This window comes from Lepidochelys kempii, chromosome 6 (assembly GCF_965140265.1).
Source record: "Lepidochelys kempii isolate rLepKem1 chromosome 6, rLepKem1.hap2, whole genome shotgun sequence".
NCBI lineage: Eukaryota > Metazoa > Chordata > Testudines > Cheloniidae > Lepidochelys > Lepidochelys kempii.
In genome coordinates this window covers 22,993,213-23,013,564 of record NC_133261.1, presented here as the reverse complement: position 1 = coordinate 23,013,564, position 20,352 = coordinate 22,993,213, and the positions used below count along the sequence as shown (strand labels likewise).

The following is a 20,352-nucleotide window of genomic DNA, read 5'->3' as shown; positions in this document are numbered from 1 at the left end:
TACACAGATGGGAAACTAAGGTATAGAAAGGTGGGAGCGGGAGAACTAAGGCATATGGAGGTATTTGTAGCTTGCACACGATCATGCTGCAAATCAGAGATCGGGTCAGGATTAGAATTTAGCATCTCCTGACCCAAATACCTTATGGCTTCACCTTGTGAACCACTTCAGCTCTCAGTAAGGGGAATTTGATATTGCATGGATGAGACAGGCTGCCATGGGATTGGGTTGGCTCAAGAGCCAGACATTAGATGCTCCTGAGATAGCTTAGCCGTCTCCTCTACTGAAGATGGGTACCAGCTGAGTGAAGGGGGACTGATCTTGTGTAACATTGGAATACAGTGGAGAGTAAGGTGTGGCATGAATTGCAGAAGATTTTTCTTAAACTCAAGGAGGGCTGAGGGTTCAGCATGTCTGCGAATCCCCTTCCCTCTCTTGTGGTTTGTAGCAGGAAGCTAGAGAGGAGCGTTATAAGAAACACCCCAGCAAGTCAGGTTAACTATTGGTTCCTCAGCAGCAGAATTGTTCATTAGTCTGTAAGCTCTTAGTCGGAGGGACTGCGGGACTGCACCTGGGTTGCAGATGCAGTACAAAGAGGAATGGCTCTATCTGCCAGCAAAGCCTGCCAGCTGCATGTGCCCCTCCCTTTCCCTGAGACTGGCACCTCCTGGGGGTTTCTGCTGGGCAACCGAGCTCCCCGCCGTCCACCCTGCCCTGGCTCGGGGCTCAAAGCCACCAGTCGCCTTGCTCGAGTGGTTGTCAGCACACCCCAGAGAGGGCTCCGGTGCTGACACAGGAGTTGATTTGGGGTTCCATCATGGCGGCGAATGTGAGTGACTCTCCCTGCATCTGCCTCCAGTTCATACAGGTCCTGCTTGGAGGTTTCCAATTCACCCGCAAGAATTCCGTTTGGTACCAAAGGAGCGACCTCCCCAACCCTTCCTCCTGCAATTAACCCAAGACTGGCTGCCTGATGGCCGCATCCGAGAGCGAGGGGTAAGTGGCTTTGGGGGAGCCGGACGCGGGTGCGGTCAGTGCAGCCTGGGTGACGTACACAAGCCGGTGGGAGTAATGCAAACCTGCACTATCTGGCTGTAACCGCTGCCGGCAGGCCGGAAAGGACACACCCCTGAGCAAGTGGATCCCACGGCAACAGCTTTTGCGCTTATCTCCCGCGGACAGCAAAGGCAGCCATGCCTGGCTGATATCTGCCAAGGAACTGCTGGAGACTGGCCCTCGGGGCTGTAAGGGTCGCCGTCGTTCACCTAAGCGGCTGTCTACTGTGGCACATGGCTGCCCGGTGACTAGCTGCTCTGTTAAAGGGAAGGCGCAACTGCCGAATTGGACGTGAGACTGCCGTGCAAAAGTACTGTCATGATTACAGGTTTGCTGAAGTGTGAAATATGACCACTTCTGTCTGCTGCAGGAAACGGGAATGGGAACATCTCCGTGAAGTATTTTAAGTTAAGGAGTGCCTGCCCTTTCTTTATCATTTGTATTCCCTTCGTGCCCACGGCCCAGAGCTGCAAAAGTAACTAGGCTTCTAACGCTTATTGAAATCAACAGGAGCTAGGTGCCTAAATACCATTGAGGATCTGAGCCTAGAGGGCCCAAGTGAGATGGGAACTCAGTGGTGCTAGGTGCTTTGCCAGGGCTCACCACACTGGCGCCTCCTGCTGGTCTTGGATTAGCTCTGCGGGTCAGTACACCTACTCCCAGTGGTGCTTCACCCAGTGTCCCTTCTGCTCCCAGACCCTCATCACTCCAAGGACTGCGGCATTCTCGTCACGACCCAGCCCTCTGGACGTGTCATGATCTGCGTTCCCCCCTTCCAGGGGCAAATGTTGCAGTCTAACCGTCCCACCACTTTCCCAGTGGCAACTACAGCCAATTGTCCGGCCACTTCCCCGTGGTCCCAGCACCCTCTTCGTCCTTCCCTAGGGCTTCAGCCTGCAAATCCCAGCAGCCAGCCAGGAGCTTTTCTCTGGTCCCTGCTAGCCACACAGCTCAGTCCAGGCTGCAGGCTTCCTTCTGCCTGCCAGATACCCAGTCCTCCCTTCTTGCACTCTAGGGAGTAACTGACCCGACTCTTCTTATAAGGGCCTGCTGGGCCTTGATTGGCTGTTCTTCACAGCCACTCTCCTATTGGCTGCTTCTTGAGCAGCCTTCCTTGGGCCCTGTTAACCCCTTGGATGCCAGTGTGGGGCAGACGCCCCATCACAGTGCTGTAGAAACTCATCAATTCATAGATTCCAAGACCAGAAGAGACAATTGTGATCATCTGGTCTGCCCATGTATCACATAACAGTCCATGTGACTTCCCCACAATAATTCCCGTTCGAATATGGAAAGAGATGTACTCAATAGACCAGGTACACAACACAAAAAGCACGGGGAGGGAAAGGAACCATTGTCATCCCCATTTTATAGATGGGGAAACGGAGGCCCAGGAAGATAGAGATTTGCCCCAAGTCACACGGAGTTTGCAGCACTGAGGCACCTAATTTTCATATTAATTAATTATTGACTAACAATCCATTTATAGCATTTCTGTGAACGTGTTTCTTCAGAATAACTGCACACATCCACCTTGTGTGTGTGCTTTTATCTCTTCTGATAGATGCCTAGCAGCTGTTGCTTGTTTGCGCTCACCAGCAACAGAAACCTGCAGCTGATCAACTCTGTCCTCCCCATTCATTCCCAGGGAGAAGGCAGCATTTCCTTGGGCTGCATTTTTTCCTTCAGCAGCACACACTTAGCTGGAACAGCAGATGTCTTCCCTGGCGGCTCTGGTATTACTCGATTGCTGTTATTTGCAGGGGTTGGTCTTTGATCTGCCATTGGCCAATAGGCCTGGCATAACCTCTGTCTCTGTCTTTACAGGGGTTCTCAAAAATTACGGTTTGCCTGGTGGCTGATTAAGCAGATCAACAGTGAAAACTACGAGGGGCTCTGCTGGGTAGACAAGCACCGCACTCAGTTTCGCATCCCCTGGAAACACACTTCCAGGAAGGATATCAACCCTAATGACTACAAGATTTTCAAGGTAGGATCCCAAATGATTCTCTTTTCCCCATCCCCACCAACCCCCATCTCCTGCAGAAGCCAGTCCCAGTCCAGGGTAACTAATTAAGAAGAACTGGCAAAACGATCAGTGTCAATGCTCTGACATTGCTCTGTGACATTTGCCTTATAATGGTGTGTCACTGCGTGATGCCCTTGCACTGGGGGGAGGGATAGTTCAGTGGTTTGAGCATTGGCCTGCTAAACCCAGGGTTGTGAGTTCAATCCTTGAGGGGGCCATTTAGGGATCTGGGGCAAAAATTGGGGATTGGTCCTGCTTTGAGCAGGGGTTGGACTAGATGACCTCCCGAGGTCTCTTCCAACCCTGATATCCTGTGATTGTAAGGATGCATCATTGTCACAGTGTGGCACCGGGCAGTAATTGGCTAGTGCCCTTTCATTCGATGGAGTATCCATCCACCAGGGTAACAGAGCACAGAAGGGTTCCTTGGCAGAATGCACACCAGGCCTCAGAATAATGACCAGCTTCAATTCCCATGGCTGTGGGAGGACCCCGATGACCCTGGTATGGTTTGTAACATGTTCCCTTGCAGTACATCATCCAGTCACTTGCTGGCCCCATGTGCTGAATGTTTCTAAGTAGAGCGTGGTTTCCAGTAAACAAAAGGCAAAGCTGGAACTCAGGCAGCGTGGAAGCTTGTTTCTGCCTGTTGTTTCAGTTATTTTCTTTAATAAATACCTCCTATTTAAAAGACTGTTTCTATACATCATCATAGGGCTGCTGCCCCTTCTGGAATTTCCTGGACTTTCCACATTTTAATGGGGTCTTCCCTGCAGACTGCAGCTTACAGGCAATTGAAAGGTTCCTAGATAAATTCTGAGCATTATGAGAGGACAATGTTGTGTTGAGATGTGACATGAAATGTCTCAGCTCAAGCAGGTTAGAAATTTTCAGATGGAACGTTTTTCTGTTAGAAAATGCTGATTTGTCAAAATGGAAACATTTTGCCGGAATGTGTGTCAACTTCAGTGAAATATTGATGGAAACCAGGCAGGTTCCTAATCACACCCTGCCTGCCAGGGGGAGTTCCATAGAGCCCCTGCTTCCAGGTTCCCCAACCTGCCTCGCTCCCTGCCTGGTGGGTGGCTGGGATTCTGAGCAGCTCAGGGAGCTAGGGAAAGGTTTCCAAAAGATTGGAATGACGTTTTGGAATGTTACTTTTCTGAAACGAAATTTCAGAATTCTCCTTCCCTGGGAAATTTCAAACTTGCATTTTTTTTGTTCCGTTCCAGAATGATTTCCCCCCCCCCCACACACCCTCGAAATTTCAGAATTTCCTGCAGAATGGGAATTCCAGTTTCAGCCAGCACTAGGCACGGCTAAGAGTAGGATTAGACCCTCCCAAAGACTGAGCTGGCAACAGCCCTCAGAAATCCTGAAGCTGGGCTGTCTGACCACACTGAAAATTACAATAGTTGCAGTGTCACGGCTGGTAAAGGCCAAAACAATCTCCCAGTTGATTCTGCTTAACTTTTGTTTGTGATCTTTCCCGTGGCAGCCAATTAACGGGCATGTGCCTTGGAAAACAAAAATAGTCACCCAGGAGACAGATCTCATTTTCAGGCTTGTTACAAAGAGTTGGACAGAACTGTGTTAACAGATCGTAGGCAATTCAGGGCAGGGCCTATCACTATACTTGTATGGTGCATAGCACCATGGGGCCCCAGACACTACCATTATATAATAAATAATAATACAGAGCAGTTGGGAAGTAGCCTATTGTAATGAATGAGCCCAAAACAACAGTAATCGAGGGGGTACCTTGTAAGAAAAAGGGAAGGGGGAAAATGGGATCCACTGATGATTTTGCCTAGTATTTCTCCATTGTACGCTGCATGTCTGTATTTAGACCCACTGTCCAACATGCTTAGATGCTGTGATGATGGGAGACTGTATATGCACCTAGGCAGAGCACATGTCTGAAATCATGCTAAAATCAGCACCAGAATCCTCGGCATCCTAGGAGGAGGCTGGGTCAAGTTCTAAGCTCTTGGGTGTTTGAGTCCTGGACCACAGTAACAAAAAGGGAAAGATTACTCCACCACAGTGGTCTGAGTGGAGGTTGGGGCGGGAAAGGAGGTTTACACTTACGGCAAAGTGCTTGACGGATCCTTTAAAAAAACCAACGGTGCTAATAGAGAGCTTGGAAGGAATTGTACAGAGATCTTCATGCCTTGCTGCCCGTGGGGCTAAGATCAACATGGCTTTCTGCTTGACGGCACTGACAGACTGCTCCTTCTCTAATGCCTTCCTACCTGTCTTCTCTCCCCCAATCCTTCTCTTTATGGAAAGGCCTGGGCCATAACCAGCGGAAAGTACAACGAAAAGCTGAAAGATCCGGCCAAGTGGAAAGCCAACTTCCGCTGCGCCCTGAGAAGCACAAACATGTTCCTGATGATGCAGGACAACTCAAAGACCTCCGAGGACCCTCACAAAGTGTATAAAATCATCAGCCCAAGCCCTGATGCTGTGGCAGCCGCTAAAGCCACGACTACTAAAAGTAAGGATGCTGGCAATACAGGCTGAAGACAGGCGCAGACAGACATGGTTCTGATTTGTGCAAGGAGCTCTTTTGTTTTACTCTCTGCCTGGCACCACTCCAGATCCAGTCTGAATAGAATGTGGCGTCATGTGGGAGAGATGGGATTTTAGGTAACTGCCTTTAAAAGTGACCAGGGCAGGGGAGGGCAATATTTCAAAAATACTTGTCCCCCAGCAACTCCTAGCGTTCTCAGTCAATGGGAGCTGCTGAATACTCTTGAAAATTAGGGCCTGTGGCCTGAACTGTGGGTGACATGGTTGGCGTGAGATCATGGTGCTTAGTGCTGCTCCCTGCTGGTAGGGCAGAAGTGCTAACCGTACCGGATGTTTTCCGAGGGCAATCTCACTGCCCTTCTCCTGCAGATTTCTGCTTTGAGGAAACCCCGTGAGCCAAATTCTAACTTAGTTGCACACGCGTTACCCTGTAAAGTCAATGGAGCTGTGAAGGCTATGGTGACGCAGGTATAAATGAGGGCAGCTTTCAAGGCTTCCCAACAAAGTGTGCAGAAGGTCATGAAGAACTGGATAAACTGGTGGCATTAAGGGCAACATTTTCAGAAGTGCTCACTAATTTTTTGGGTGCACAACTCAACACCGTAAAGGGACCTGACATTGAGAAAGGGGTCTGCATCTGCCCTCTGAAAACTAGACCTCTTCAAAGTGTCTCAAGTTGGGCACCTAAATTCACCAGTCACCTTTGAGAAGTTAGGCCCTTGGTGTCTCCAGTTGGACTCCTAAACTTGAGGGAATCCAAATTAGTGAAGAGTTTTCAACATATGGGCCTTAAGCCCTGAGCAAATCCCACTTCTTGGAACTATGGATCATGCTTAACTTCCCGTGTGAGAGATTCCATTTGCTAAACCACTGGTTTTTTCCTCCCCATCCCTGTGTAATTTGCTGTTGTCTTTTAGACAATAACCTGCATGACAGTAAAGAAGACATCAGCCCCCCTTCTGAAGAAGCCCCTAATCTGCATCACCATATGCCACAGCAACTGCAGGTACCAGAACTGGGGACGGGAGAAACTGGGGAAGTGCTAAGCTTGAAGGAGCCCTGGAATCATCAGAACCTGATAACGTTTCACTAAACTTAGTGGCTCATGGGAAATTAACAGGGATAAACTCCCTACCCCCACGTTGCAGAGTTCTGACTCAATCAACGTCACTGCTAGAGCCCTCCACGTGAATGTGTCTCTAGACAATGTCCCTGGGAGTTGCTTATACCCTGCAGGGACAGAATCTGGCCCCAGGAAAACAGCTAGGCGAATGATCATGCATCTCTTTTTGCAAGAAGTCATGTTTGCAACACCAGATCTAAATACACACACAGCTAGCTCCTGAGCTGCAATCACAGAAGATGATCCAGCTCAGTCTTCTCACTGTGTGAAAAAAGTTTTCCACAACGGAATGAGAGTTTTTGCCTGGGGGAAAACTGCTTTTGTCTGCTACCATGTAACCTTTTCATCCACACAGTGGATTCAGGTGAGGAGGGAATAAAAATTACCTGTTCTGATTTTGGCATGAAAACATCCACACATTCAGGACACGCTCTCTCCCCTCCAGCTCTTCCAGGAACCATGTGTCTGTCAAAGGCCTTGTCTACAGGAAAAAGTCTAAAATTTAACTAAGGGTATGATTCAAAATCAGTTAAGCTAAACCAGGGCAAATTCTTGTGCAGACACTTTTGGTTTGGTTTAAATCAATCTTGGTTTGGTTTAGCTTAAGTCAGTTGGGAATCAGTTTAAAGCTAAACTAGCATAAGCTCCTCTTAAACTGCAATAAGTTCCACCCAGTTGTTTGGAGCGGTTTAGTTCAAATCAGTTTTAAGTTAACCTGGTGCAGCTTTCTCATGTAGGCCTAAGACCCTGGGAAGATTCTGTTGGCCGCTGTGGAACTGCTCTAATTCACAGCAGCTGAGAATCTGGCCCCTGGATCACACTGGGGGGAATTGTCTCCATTCCAGCCTCCAGTGGCCATATGCCAGCATAGCTACAAACCCTCATGTCCATAAAGAAAGCCACCATTTGCATCAGGGGTGCTTATCCCTGTGTCAAGCAGGCTCCCAGGTTCTCAGCCCCTCCCTCTTGGATGTGTCTTCAAGTCAAGAACGCAAAGCGTATTTGGCTTGCCTGCATATCTGAGTAGCCACTCTCCTTGGCTCAGGCTGGCCTTAGCTGGGACTTGCATGTTGCTGCTGGGCCACTGGGAAGCAGCAAGACTAGCAACAGAATGAGGCCATGGCTGAATCCACTTCGCTGGTCAAAGCCTCTCTGTGAACGGGTGCAGAAATGCCCAGCTAATTGTAGGGGTGTTGCTTCACTGATGCACTTTCTCACGCATATCTCTATGATGAATCCAATAAAACACAAAGAAAATGGTCTTGGGTGCTTTGTTTTGCAGCCGCAGATAGAATTAGATTTGGAGATGTCGCTGGAAAACCCTCCCCAAGGTAAGTTACTTGCTGGTTTGTTTGTTTTTTTTTTTTTTTAAAGTGTAAATGATTGGATTCCGGAAGATAAAACCCAGAATAGAAACCGTGGTGCTGCATATGGCCCTATGCTCCTCCATTGTTTGTTCATTGAATTGGATCTCTTTACTGAAGGCTTGGGCACTCGATTGAGAGTTGGGAGCCTGGGGTTCTCTTTCCTGCTCTGCCACTGATCTATTCAGCACCTTGGTTGAGTCTCTCAGCATTTCCACATGCCCTGGGGCAGGAAGCAGGATGAACTAGCCAGGAAATTATCCTGAGGCATACAGACTTTGAATCAAAGTCGTTGCTTCCTAGTGCAATAGCCCTGTGGCTTTTCCACCTTGTCTGGAATTCTGGTGGAAGGTCGGTGTTGCATTTAATTCTAATCAAATAGAACAGGAATGAATAAACATAATACATGCTTGGGAAGGAGATAAGAGAGAATAACAATATGGCGGAGCTGATAAACCTTTGCTCGAATAAGCAGTCAAGTTTAATCCTTGTTCAGTTCAGATTCAGTGCCCAGTAGTTGAACTGTGGTCTGATTGCCTTTAAAACCAGCCTATTCAAGATCAATTTCTAACCCAGCTATCAAAGACACCGCCCCATAGTCGGTGGGTCTGTGGCAACAAGTCTGCCAAAGAACCCCTGCGTGATGCCATCAGGGGCAACAGCCCTGGGCAGGTTCAACCGTGGTGCCAAGGTCATTGGGGAGACAGACCTTGGCCAACAGTGTCACACCCCCAACAGCTCGCTTTGGCCCAGCATGGTGAGGTCCTAGCCAAACCCCATGGGCAGGAGCAGGGCTATTGCAGGCTTCCACCGTGCAAAGCGAACTCCTGAGGAAAACCAGCTTCTAGTGGGACAGGTGGAGAGGTGCATGAGAAAAAACTTGTGACAGGCATAGAGACGTGCGTGTGATTGAGACCGTCCTCGGCTCTTGTTGCTCCACAGAGATGGACAGCGTGCAGAACGAAAGGCCAGCCTACGACCCTGGCAGGAATCTGTCCCAAGGCTACACCACCAATAATTTGGTGCCAAACGGCTACCAGTGCAGCCCCGACATACTCCAGTGGATTCTGCAACAGTGCAGCTTAACCCAGAGTGGCTGCAGCCCGCAGCAGCTGCCGTGGGCTCTGGATGGAGGTTCAGGTAGGCTGAGACCCCAAAGAGCAGAGCTGTACCCAGAGGCACCTACGTTTCATAATACAGCTGGCTCTCACTGGACCTCCCAGTGACTTCCTAGGCTTGTGTTAGAAATGTTGGGTGCGGAGCGTCGGGACAGTCCCATTGTATTCCAGGGGTGAGGGAATCCTGCCCTGCCTTCTGATGTGCTCGTCGAGAGCTGTGGTTCTTCACCGTCCCATGCCAGCAGAGCCTCCTCCCACAGCGTGGGCAGTTCCAGACAGGAAGCCAATGGGCTGCAGGGAGGTGCCTAGGAGGTATCCCTCTCAACAGCTGCTCCAGCCCACGTACTCAGCTCAGAAACCAAGTGGCAGGTTATTGTACGGCATCCAAGCAAAAACAATGAAGAGGATCTAAAGCAGGGGTGTTGCCCGCCCCCACCCTGTGGCCCTTGAGGCTCTTAATTGTGCGCCAAGGGCGACTGCATAGAAGAAAATGCGTACTTGGTTCTCAACGAACATGTGTCCCTGAGCAGCATCATGTGACTTTGCAATGCAGTGTTTGTGTCAGCCCGGTTGCTGCAGCAAGGTGCTGGGAATGCTGCTGCCCAGCCAACGCCCACTGCATCTCCCTCAGCAGCTCTGATGTGAGCCAGAAAGACGGGGAGCGGCTACTCTCCCTTCCCTCCTGCAGCTGCTCAGCAGCACCCCTGCTGGCTGCCTGCCGCATTACGGGCAAGAGAGGTTGCTCTCTTCCCTGTGGGGCTATGGGAGCTGTAGGGAAAGCAGGACAGGAGTTTGACTAGCACGGTGTGGGTCCTGGAGGAAAGCCTGGCAAAGGACTTAGTCCCCTTCCCCACACAGTCATCCAGGGCTGCCCAGGAGAAAGGAAAGCCAAAAGCCATTCTGATTCTCTGCCCCATAGGCTAGAGCTCCAGCTGTGACCCCTTCCTCCTGCATGCCCGCTGCTGGCAGGACATCTAGGAGCCAGCTGTGCTCACTCTGGCTCCTGCTGGGGACTCCCCCACATAAGCGAACAGTGTTGCCCACTCTCAGGATTTTAAGCATTGAGTCCTGGGCTATTTGATATCTTGTTGTAGAGCCCCAGCTCCTGGAGTCATGTGATGAGACAAAATTCCCACCTTTCATTTAAAAAATTAGAAATAAGTTTCTGGTTGCAGAGAAAAGCTTGAAACCGTGAACTTGAGAGGCTCAAAACCAGAAGGCAAATAAAAAGAGCCCCAAATTGGGGGCAGGAGGGTGGTTATGTTTGGGGACTTGCATGATGATTTGAGAGCAAGATGGGCTGGTGACACCATGGGAGTCCTGCTGGGTAGGTTCCATGCCTGCCTCAGCAGTGGAAAGCAAGCCAAATTTTGGATTGGGATCCCCCCTGCTCTTTCTGAGACGTCTGACCTTCAGGCTGGGAAGCTCTGGGGCCATTTCTATAAAACTAAAACAAACGGCAAGGGTCATTCACCCTGCCCACCCTGAGACCAGACCTATGCTAGCTGCGGGCAGCAAGGGCCCTGCACTGAGCCGCTCACCCACATCGGGTGTGTTGCATCTGGGTGGATCAACCCCCGAGGTCAGGGTCGGTCAAAATAGTAATGAAATCCATCTCCCCTCCCTGTTTGGATTCCCAAAAGTGAGGTTCAGGCGAGGGTTGGGAAGCATGGGGAGTGGTGGATACTGCAAAGGGCATTGCCATGGTAAAGCTTTATCCAATAGGAAGATCTTGCAGCATTTCCAAAAGGAGAGAGCGAGCACGCTCAGCAGCTATTGAATTGTCTAATGTAATGGCCAGCATGCTGCAGTGCCTTACCCAACTCTGGTAATTAACACTGGGTTTCTTTCCCCCTCCCCCCCTCCATCAGGGGAAGTACCATATGAAGACAGCCAAGGCTATCCAAACCAACATATGGGCCAAAATGGCTACCCACCGCAGGGGAGCGGAGCGGCAAATGGACCAGTGGAGAACTATCACCAACCCGTTGGCCAGTGGGTGACCCAACCCATGCAAAATGCTTATGACCCTTCTGCGGCCTCACTTCTACAGCAGCCCCTCCCATCCAGAACAGTTCCTGGCATAAGTCAGCTTCTTAATAGTGCAGGTCAGTATATCCCCATTATCTGAGAGCTGGCCGGTGTAAACAGGCACTTGAGACAGAAAAGACTTGTCGGATCATTGGAAGGTTACGCTCCCCCCAATAGCAAATGAAGCAGATATGGAACTAGGCTTCGGAGGGTTAGATTTTTATCGGTAAATGTCGGTAATCGTCGACTTCACTCTACACACAAACCGAGGAATAAATAGTCCATCGATAAAAATTGAAATGTGCAGAGAAGCAGCATTTTTCTTCCTCTGCTGAACAATTCATGAGAGTTTGGTTTAGGGCTATGGGCTGTGCACATTTTGACCAGTGAGGTTGACAATTCGGGTTCTAACAGTTATAAAGCTTTAGCTTTTTGAAATCAAGGTCGGTCGTTAAAGAATTACTGCCTGGCCTGGCCTGCCCTGCCATCTGACCCCCTCCAATCACTTCCCACAACTGTGAACATTTAAACTGGGGGAGGGGAGGAGAGGGGGGAAATGCTTAAAAATAAACAATCGCCATTATCCTCCAGTTCTCAGAAATAAACACTGAGCTCTGCCAAGCCTACTTAGAGCTGATCCCGCACAGGAAGCCAGTTTGCCAGAAGAGCTCAGCTCCCGTTCAGCACCGAAATGAAGCTGTTTGCTAGATCTAAAACTTCCCCAATTCCCTTGCAATTACTCATCCCGCACCAGCAGGACGTGAGGGGCATTCGGGAGACAGTCTCTATCCCAAAGAGCTTCCAGTCTAAATGTGGAGGATGGGAGGCAGCAAAAGCAAAACAACGAGCAGTGACGCTGTGCGGGCATCTGGGCAGTACTGTCGTTTGTGCAGAATGATGATATTGTTTCCTTTGGACAGACAGTTTAGGGCTCAAAGCAGGGGGTTTTCAGGAGGGACTGTAGAAGAGAGTGGGTGAAAAGAGCGGCGCTAAGCAGAAACTAACGGGTTCGTTACTGCCTACCCGTCTCACAAGCCTATTGTTCTCCATCCTAGCGGAAGTCCTGTTTGCAGGGAGACCTCACTACAATAACCACGCGGGCGTCCAGAGCACTTTCCCGAGCGAAGCGCCTGCAGGAAACGCAGTGATCTATCAAACGCTGAATGGCCCGGGAGAGAACAGTTATCACCAGCCGGCGAATCAGTGGGCAGCCCCCGAGCAGAACAGGTTGACCCTGCTGGCCGCCCCTCTCCCAGAGCAGCATCCTCCTCCCCCCAACACAGTGCCATCGCAGAACAATACAGGTCAGTGACGCCACCCCAGCTGCCTGCCCCAGGGAAGGAGACCTGCCCCAAGCACAGAGTACATCCGTCACCCACCCCTCCCTCTTCCCTCTGAAGGTGAACAAGGGCTGGGGCAGACTTGTCAAAGCTTTAGGAAAACACAGCTATTGGAACTGAATGGCACCGACCTTTCCCACCCCACCCCTAGATTAGAGGGCCCTCTTCACTTCTCTTGGAGGTTGAGACATCTCGGCTTCAGGTTTGAAATAGATACCCCGCCCCACCCCCATCTCCGCAGCCCCGTCTCCGCTTGCAGAGGGGGATCCAGGAAGTTCCATGGGGGACCAACTGCAGGGATGGACAGGTACCATAACGCTCAGGCAAATGCTCTGCTGAGACTCCCAACAAGGACACCAGTGGCAGCCGGGCGTGGGGACGATGGGCTCAGCATGTCGGGGGCTAATCCAGCATCCACTGAGGTCAGTGGAAGTGTCTTCACTGACTTCAGTGAGCGTTACATCGGGCCCTTGGCAAGCAGCCTGTTCGGAACCAGAGCACACCTGTTCCCGTCAGGCCCTATATAGTCCAAGCGTTCCCTCGTCTCTTGCAGAAACCATTCCTCCCACTATGGACATCACCATCTATTACCGAGGGAGGCCGCTCCACGAGGTGCAGGTGGCCACCAGCAGCTGCCTCTTCGCATACAATAATGAGGACCCCACCTTTGCTCCGAGCTGCACACAGGTGGTCCAGTTCCCAAGCCCAGATGAGCTGTCTGACCAGAAGCAGGCCCAGTTCACCAGGCAGCTGCTCTTGAACACAGGACTGCTGCTGGAGCAGAAGCACAAGAAGATCTATGCCAAGCGCCTGAATAAGTGCAAGGTTTTCTGGGCCCTCTCCAGGCACTTGGTGAACATGGCTCAGAGCCCTGAGCCCAAGCTGCTGCCACGCGGCACCGAGATGGAGATCTTTGACTATGAGGTGTTCTCAAAGGGTGAGTCTGCATCCGGGTGTGGCTTACTCTATGGGGCCAGATTTACGGGTAGCAGTTAGATTAGCTGAGAGAAACTCCAAGAGATGTTACTTACCATACGTTTTCCCCATGGGGCTCCAGTGTGGTCGAGGTGCGTAGGCTGACCAAGGGCCGGAGCCCAGCCTGCATAAGCACTGGGCTCCAGGTTTTGCCTGGGCACTTCGGGGAGAAGAGAGAATGGCCAGGAGCAAGGGTGAGGGAGCCCCAGAATCTTCTAATCGGAAAGCTCCTCTCGTGGCCACCGTCCCCTGACCATCCCAGGGCAGTTTATTTAATCCAGCCACCCCAATGCCTGCCTTGTCCTTTGTGCTACTAAAACCATCCTGTTTCCTTCTGCAGAGCTGAAGGATTTTAAGGAACATCAAAGGGCTGCATCTCCCGACTTCACCATCTACCTTGGCTTTGGGCAGTGCTTCTCTAAATCCAAGCCCAAGGAGGCCATGTTAATCCTAGTGAAGGTGAGCCAAGAAACATCATTCTCCCTTCGCTATGGAGGGAAGTGATGGCTAAATGCCAAGCATCCTTCGTCTCTGGTGGGATGGTTCAGGGGTTAGTGTTTGTTCACTGATGGTCAGCTCCACTGACTTCAGTGTTGACGTGCAGCCGCTAAGAGGCTGCGCCCCTCTTCTGTGTGGAGTGGCCATGGGTCCATGTAGCTGGTGAGGAGCTAATGCTTGAGTGGAGATCCCTGAGTAACCAGCGGGGAGAGATTTACCCCCCCACCCACTGAGCTTCACAGCCACATGGCAAGAAGTGGAGAATCCTCCTCTGCCTCTAAAGCTTTACAGTCCTGGGAGGGTAACTAAGCATCTCTTTCTAGCTTAATTATTAGTCCTCTTTGACTATCCAAATTCCCCTCCAGTGAGCCCTGCCAATGCACAGACCAGTCCTGGCTCGCCGCTGTTTGGGAGGGGTGGGAACGCATACCGTTTAGCACTCTGACACTACCATGACGGGTACCAAGATGAGAACCTAGACCGATCTGATGGGGCTGCAGCGTAGGCATAAGGGCCTTCTAGGGAATAGCCCCAGTGCAGAAACCCCTTCGGTCCAGTCACAGAGCCAGCCCTATGCTGCTTTCACAGCAGCCCTCGCTGCAGAGTGTAAGTTTAAGGAAGGAAGAGGTGGATCAGGCACAGAAAAGCTGTGGCCAAGACCGACCTGTACCCTGGCTATTCTGCATGCCTGCAAAGCCCACAGCAGGCTGTTGCAGCCAGCACAGGGCTGAATCTGGGGTTGCCAGACATAGGTGAGAGATGCACTTGCCACACGCTTGCACCGCAAGCCCTCACTTCCTTGTCTCTGGGCGTTGCTGACAGAGCATGTCTCCCCCAGCAGTCACCCCCTGGGGCAGGGGAACAGATGGAGGCTCTGACGGGGCCATTCACGTGGCTCATTCAAAAGAGGCAATGCATAGCAATGTGGCAGCACAGATGAATGCCTCCTGAGGGGTGTTTGTTTCTCTCTTGCAGCTGGTGCCCAAGTTCTGTGAGTATGTCCATGACATGGCCCTGCAGGAGGGAGCCTCGTCCCTGAACAGCGGGAACGTGAGCCTCCAGGTGTCAAGCTGCTTCAACAGCTTGTATGACCTCATTGAGCAGTACAATATGCAGATTGACTGAACCTCCTCCCCTCCCTAAGATCTGATCGGCACGTGGGAGAGCAGCATTGGCCCATCCTTGCCTAGGTCTCTGCCTGACTGGCCTGCCTTTGAAAACACTTCTGCCTTTCCCCTGCCCACTGGCATCAGTTTGCCCCCATCAGGAAGTGTGTGTGTGAGATGATGGGTGGCCTTGTGGCTTAGCCACTTCACTGGACTCAGGAAAGCTGGGTTCAGTCCATGCTGTGCCACCTCCTTAGTGACCTTGGGCAAGTCACTGCAGCTGGGGGCCTCACTTTCCCCATCTGTAAAATGGGAACAATTCCTTACCTCATAAGGTTGTTGTGAGGATAAATGCATGTGAGGTGCTCAGATATTACAGAAATAGACAGCTCAGCCTTCCCTACTCAGGGCCACCAATTGAAAATAGAGATTTTTTTTCTCCAGCTGAAATAAGCAGGGTACCAGACACTGTGTTCTGAAGGTAGAAGCAAGAGAATCTTCCTCTCTGCTTCAGGAGCTCAGCAAGAAAGTCAGGGTGTGCACGGGGAGGGGAATGACAGGGGGTGGGGCATACTCATCTACAGCACTGCAATGTAATGATCTTGTGTCTCTGTCTGGGCTGAGCAGGCTGGGTTTTAAGCTGACTGAAGGGTGTTGACAGGGAAAAAATCCTTATCCGCGCCTGTTGCTGACGTGAGTGAAGCAGGAGTCCTGGGGGTGGGTCGTACAGTAGCCCTGGCCAGCTCTCCTGGGGTCACAGGGTTGGTACAAGGTGAACTAATCCGTCAGACGGTGACTTAGCCACAGCTCCTAACTTCCATTGATTTGAATGGAAGTTTGGAGCCTAAATACTTGAGGATCTGGGCTTTAATCAGCTGATAGACCACTATGGAAAAATCCCCACCCAGGGCTAGGAACAGGGGAGAGGCCCCTACAGAAGACACAGACTCCACTTTCTCCTCATGCTATGTCCCTTTCAAGCGCTCGCCTGTCAGAGGTCTGTGAAATAGAAGCACCCATGGTTCAGTAGATCTGCTAGGCACGTCAGCTGTGCCCAAGTAGCATACAGACAGCTGAAGTAAGCAAGCTCGAGGAGGGCTGCTTTAAACAGCTGTGCCATGCCTCAGGCCCTCCCCTTACCCCAATGAGTTGAGAGGGGAACGAGGAGAATGAGTAACACCCTGAACAGTGTAGCGGAGGGGAGGCCCGGAAGCCACAACAGAGGCTGGTCCTGCTCCCAGTGGAATTTTGCCATTGACTTTCCTGGGAGCAGGATCAGTCCTATTCCAAAGTAGCTTGCTCCCCCAAATGTGCCCGGCTAATAAATTAAAGTTTAGCGCCGAACGCTGTATTCTAACCTCTCCACACTCTGCCTGAGTTCAGTTTGCAGGCCCAGCCGCGCTCGGCCTTGCGCATGTTGTATGAGCCCATTTGCCCTACAACTCCTTGTCGTCCTTGAGCAGGGGGCGGTCACTGCCTGAACCAAGTCACACCGACAACACTCCACTTCATTCTTTGCCAGCTTCTTGCCCCACAAAGCACAGTCACACAAGAGAAAAACATGCCGCCACCCTACCCCTTTTTCTGTCCCGCTTCCCTTGGACACCACAGCACGCATGCGCTGGCCTGCTGTCATCTGATGAACACACAGCATACATAAGCACAGATCCATAAAGCTGGCACTTTCCTAACCATACATGCTCAGGGTAACCTGTTGTTTTAATGGGCATAGGCCAGCAGTTCTTAAACTATGGTTCACTGGCTGACTACACCATGCTCCTTATTTCCTGCACCTCTTCTTCTTTTTTTGGTAATTTATTTATTTAGTACAGTTTCAGAATGCTTGTCAGGGGCACCCAGAGTGTAGGCTGGGTGCTTTTTTATTTATTTTTTTTCTTTTTAACTGCAGTGTAGCCAAAATCTCAACACCTTAATTGCCTTTCAAACAGCCGCACGGGCACTAAGTGCCACCGGTGCTCTGCCCATGTGAACAGTTGCGCTAGTGGCCACAGCGATGATATGTGATCAGAGCAACGCCGCTTGTGCGGCGGGATGGGTCATAAGACATTGGGTCGTGACCAACACTGGAGCAGTAGGGGAAGGCCAACTGCTGTAGACTACTGTCAGGCGAGCAGGCTGGACTCTGACAGGAGACCTGTATGAAACTGACATTGCACACTGGATGTTGTTTTCCTCCAAAAGCAACTACAGATGTTAGCTTTAGGACTCTTCCCTGCCCTAGCTTAGGGGTTGCTATTGCTAAGACACCTGAGTATCAGCATGTTATCTGAGCACTGAGCATCTGTGGAAAGCAGCAAGAGGGAGATGAGCTTATCTTCCTCTTTTTGCCTGCCCACAATTCTGAGCTGTATATATTTATTGTGTTAATATGATTCTGGGTAGTTTCAGTGATATGTCATTTGAAATTTCTTGCATTCCATGAGTTTAGGAACTGAGGGTGAGTGAGGCCGTAAACGAGTGGCAATCCACTTGGTCATCGCACTGTGTGCGTGTATCACACACGGAGGTTGGCCTCCTCACCAGCAGCTCTAATTGCTTCCTCCTTTTCCTTTTAAGGCTGCTTGGATCTTTATACAGGTCATCCTGACTGAGCTGTGAGTCTCAAAAATGCAAGTGTCTCAAGGACTGACAGCTGAAAGTTTGATTTAAATAGAAAAATTAATGGACTCCAGGAAGTCTCATCCTCTGCCCTTCCTTTGAGCAGGCAAGGGCATTTTAAGAAAAAAAAAGAAGGGGTGGAGGGGGCGTATATAAATCAGGGAAGCAGGTCTTCCCAAACCTATGCACTGATGGAGCCCAACACACCTTACGAAGGGTGAGTGAAACCCTGGCCCTGCTGAATTCAGCGGGTGTCCTGCCATTGACATCACAGGGGCCCGGATTTCACCTGGTGGGTCTGGCAGAATGTTAAGCACTAATACTAAAATATAATTTATAGAACACCTGCCCCACTGTGGTACTGTCCCTAGGTTTTTTTTATTGCTTAGGTAAATTGGGCATGTTTATGTTTTAGCTTCCTTTTATTAGCACAGGGCTCTGGGTTTCATCCAAATGGACTTTGGCCAAAGTTTTCAAAAGTGATTTTGGGGGCCCCGCTGGGACACTTTTTAAAAGGGCCTGATTGTCAGAACATGCAGAACACCTGCTCTCTCTGTCAGGCCTTTTAAGGTGTCAAGCCAGCACCCACAAACTGAACCCCTCTGCCCCCCATAAATCACTAGTAAATGTAGGTGATTGCAGGTCTGTGTACAACTCCCTGCTCCTGGATGGAATGTCACCTGTTTGAGTGGGTCCAATCTGGGGCTGACCTAGAGGACCAGCACTTGAGCAGCTAGCGAGGCCTTTGGCTTTGCAGCTGAACTGTGACTTCCAAATAGAGGCAAATCCCTTTACATGGGCTAGGGTGTAATTCAGTTGGTCTGGCAGTCCAGCCCTCTCCCAGCCAGCCTGAGAGTGGAGAGGGGCTCTTCTCCTGACATCTTGTACTGGAGTTCAGTTTTACACCACAAGTGGGTTGGTCTTTGCTGCTGGTGGCCTCACAGAAGTCGTTCCAGCACGAGCAGAAAGGCTTTAGGAGTCTAATCTGGCTCCAGTTGAATTCAGTGGCCAAAGTAAATGATTCCAGGGGGAGGTGAATCAGCCTCAAGGGGCTGCTTGCCTATAGCATGAGGAGGAGATAGACAAGGGCAAGAGGAGGGAGACATGAAAACAGCCCCACACGCAACTGGCAAGATGTGCCAAGCCCCTTCTCCCTCTTCTCTATGGAGCAGCAGCAGGTCTGGTGCCTTCTAGCTCAGGTGTTGAAGGCTTTAAGTAGCATTTGACTTTAGTAATATGCCTTTTTCTAATGTCATGTCTCATGCAGCCAGAGGGTTTTTGCACTCGCTGTAGAGCAGGCATTGCATTCACTGGGAGAGGATTGCACAGCCCGAGAACACTCAGTGGTTAACGAGACTGTAGCCTGACAGGGCGTAACTTGTCTCACAGTGTTAGTGCGGTGTGTGGGAGGGATGGATGAGTCACAAGCCAGTCCTTCAGAAGCAGGCTATAACTAGGTTCTAAATGGTCCTTCCTCGTTATCTGCTGTAAGGAGGAAGGACCATTCAGAACCTAGTTATAGCCTGATAATGATGCTCATGAGAAAAATCAAAGCACAGTGTATCCAACATGATTGCGTTACCAACAGCGTGTGTGGACACAAACTGGGTAGGGAGGCAGCCTCAGTACAAGCTGTACAGTAGAAGGGCCTCTCGCTATTGCCCTGAAATGCCAAGCTGATCTGAGTTGGGTGCTACGGACTATTTTGCCTTTTTAATAAAACGACCCTTGTGATTTGATTTAAAAATTGCCTAACTCGCATCACAGGTACAGGGGGGATTGATTGTGTTCTCTCACACCTCAGTTGTGATCATGGGAGTTCCACACAAAGCAACACATTAAAGCCCTTCATTTTCCTTCTCTCCACAACTTGGACTGCAGAAGGAAGTAGGAAATAAAAGGACACTAATGACCAGCTGCTTCATACTAAGCCAGAAAATCAAATTTCATGGATCAGCCTCTGCACTGCACCTTTGGGAGGCAATCAGTGAGAGTGTGTTAATTAAATATGGATTTTTGTAGTGTACTTTTTGATACTTGGTTAATTACTGCTACTTCCCATATGATGGAATAAATAGGCTGCTTCCCCAGAGGTTGTAAACTGGCATAGCTCCTGACACAAATCATGCTTTCAGCAAATCAGAAGACCCGGAAGTTCTGGTTCTTCGTTAAGAGGCATAAGGTGAATATTGTTTCTTAGTGAAGAAACAGGGCCTTGATCCAAAGCTTAACAGGAGCCTTTCCAAAGGGGTTCAGTGGGCTTTGGCTCCAGCTGCTAATGTTGAAGGGATCACAAAATCTGAAAGCTTCTTTCTGTCTTCATTAAGAAATGTTTCTTAGAACTGTAATTGAGGCCAACTGTAATTCTCTTCTAACACCAGGTCAGTTTTTATACATTGTGCCAGTTTTTTGTGTGTATTCTGAGTAGTGCAAACCTTTCAGCTACTGATGTGAGCGAAGCTCTCTGTTCACATTGCTCATCTATGCATCAGCACGGGCAGGAAAAGTGCCCTTTTCCCCTCTTGTGTCTGTGTAAATAAACTGACATTCCACTGTCC

At 50.3% G+C, this 20,352-nt stretch overlaps 1 protein-coding gene across 4 annotated transcripts in view; it reads left to right on the top strand.

Moving 5' to 3' along the window:
- IRF7 (interferon regulatory factor 7) overlaps positions 1-20,352 on the top strand; it is a 61,645-nt gene that overhangs the window by 1,096 nt on the left and 40,197 nt on the right. For 3 of the 4 annotated variants that reach the window (XM_073347132.1, XM_073347131.1, XM_073347129.1), the window contains exons 2-12: positions 860-996; positions 2,884-3,046; positions 5,378-5,585; positions 6,538-6,626; positions 8,026-8,074; positions 9,050-9,247; positions 11,097-11,333; positions 12,312-12,560; positions 13,150-13,533; positions 13,912-14,030; positions 15,045-15,060. In XM_073347132.1, the coding sequence (XP_073203233.1) occupies positions 974-996; positions 2,884-3,046; positions 5,378-5,585; positions 6,538-6,626; positions 8,026-8,074; positions 9,050-9,247; positions 11,097-11,333; positions 12,312-12,560; positions 13,150-13,533; positions 13,912-14,030; positions 15,045-15,060 (1,735 nt within the window). In that variant the 5' untranslated portion in view covers positions 860-973. Of the gene's footprint in view, positions 1-859; positions 997-2,883; positions 3,047-5,377; positions 5,586-6,537; positions 6,627-8,025; positions 8,075-9,049; positions 9,248-11,096; positions 11,334-12,311; positions 12,561-13,149; positions 13,534-13,911; positions 14,031-15,044; position 20,352 lie in introns of those variants that run through there. The other variant, XM_073347130.1, reaches the window with a different exon arrangement.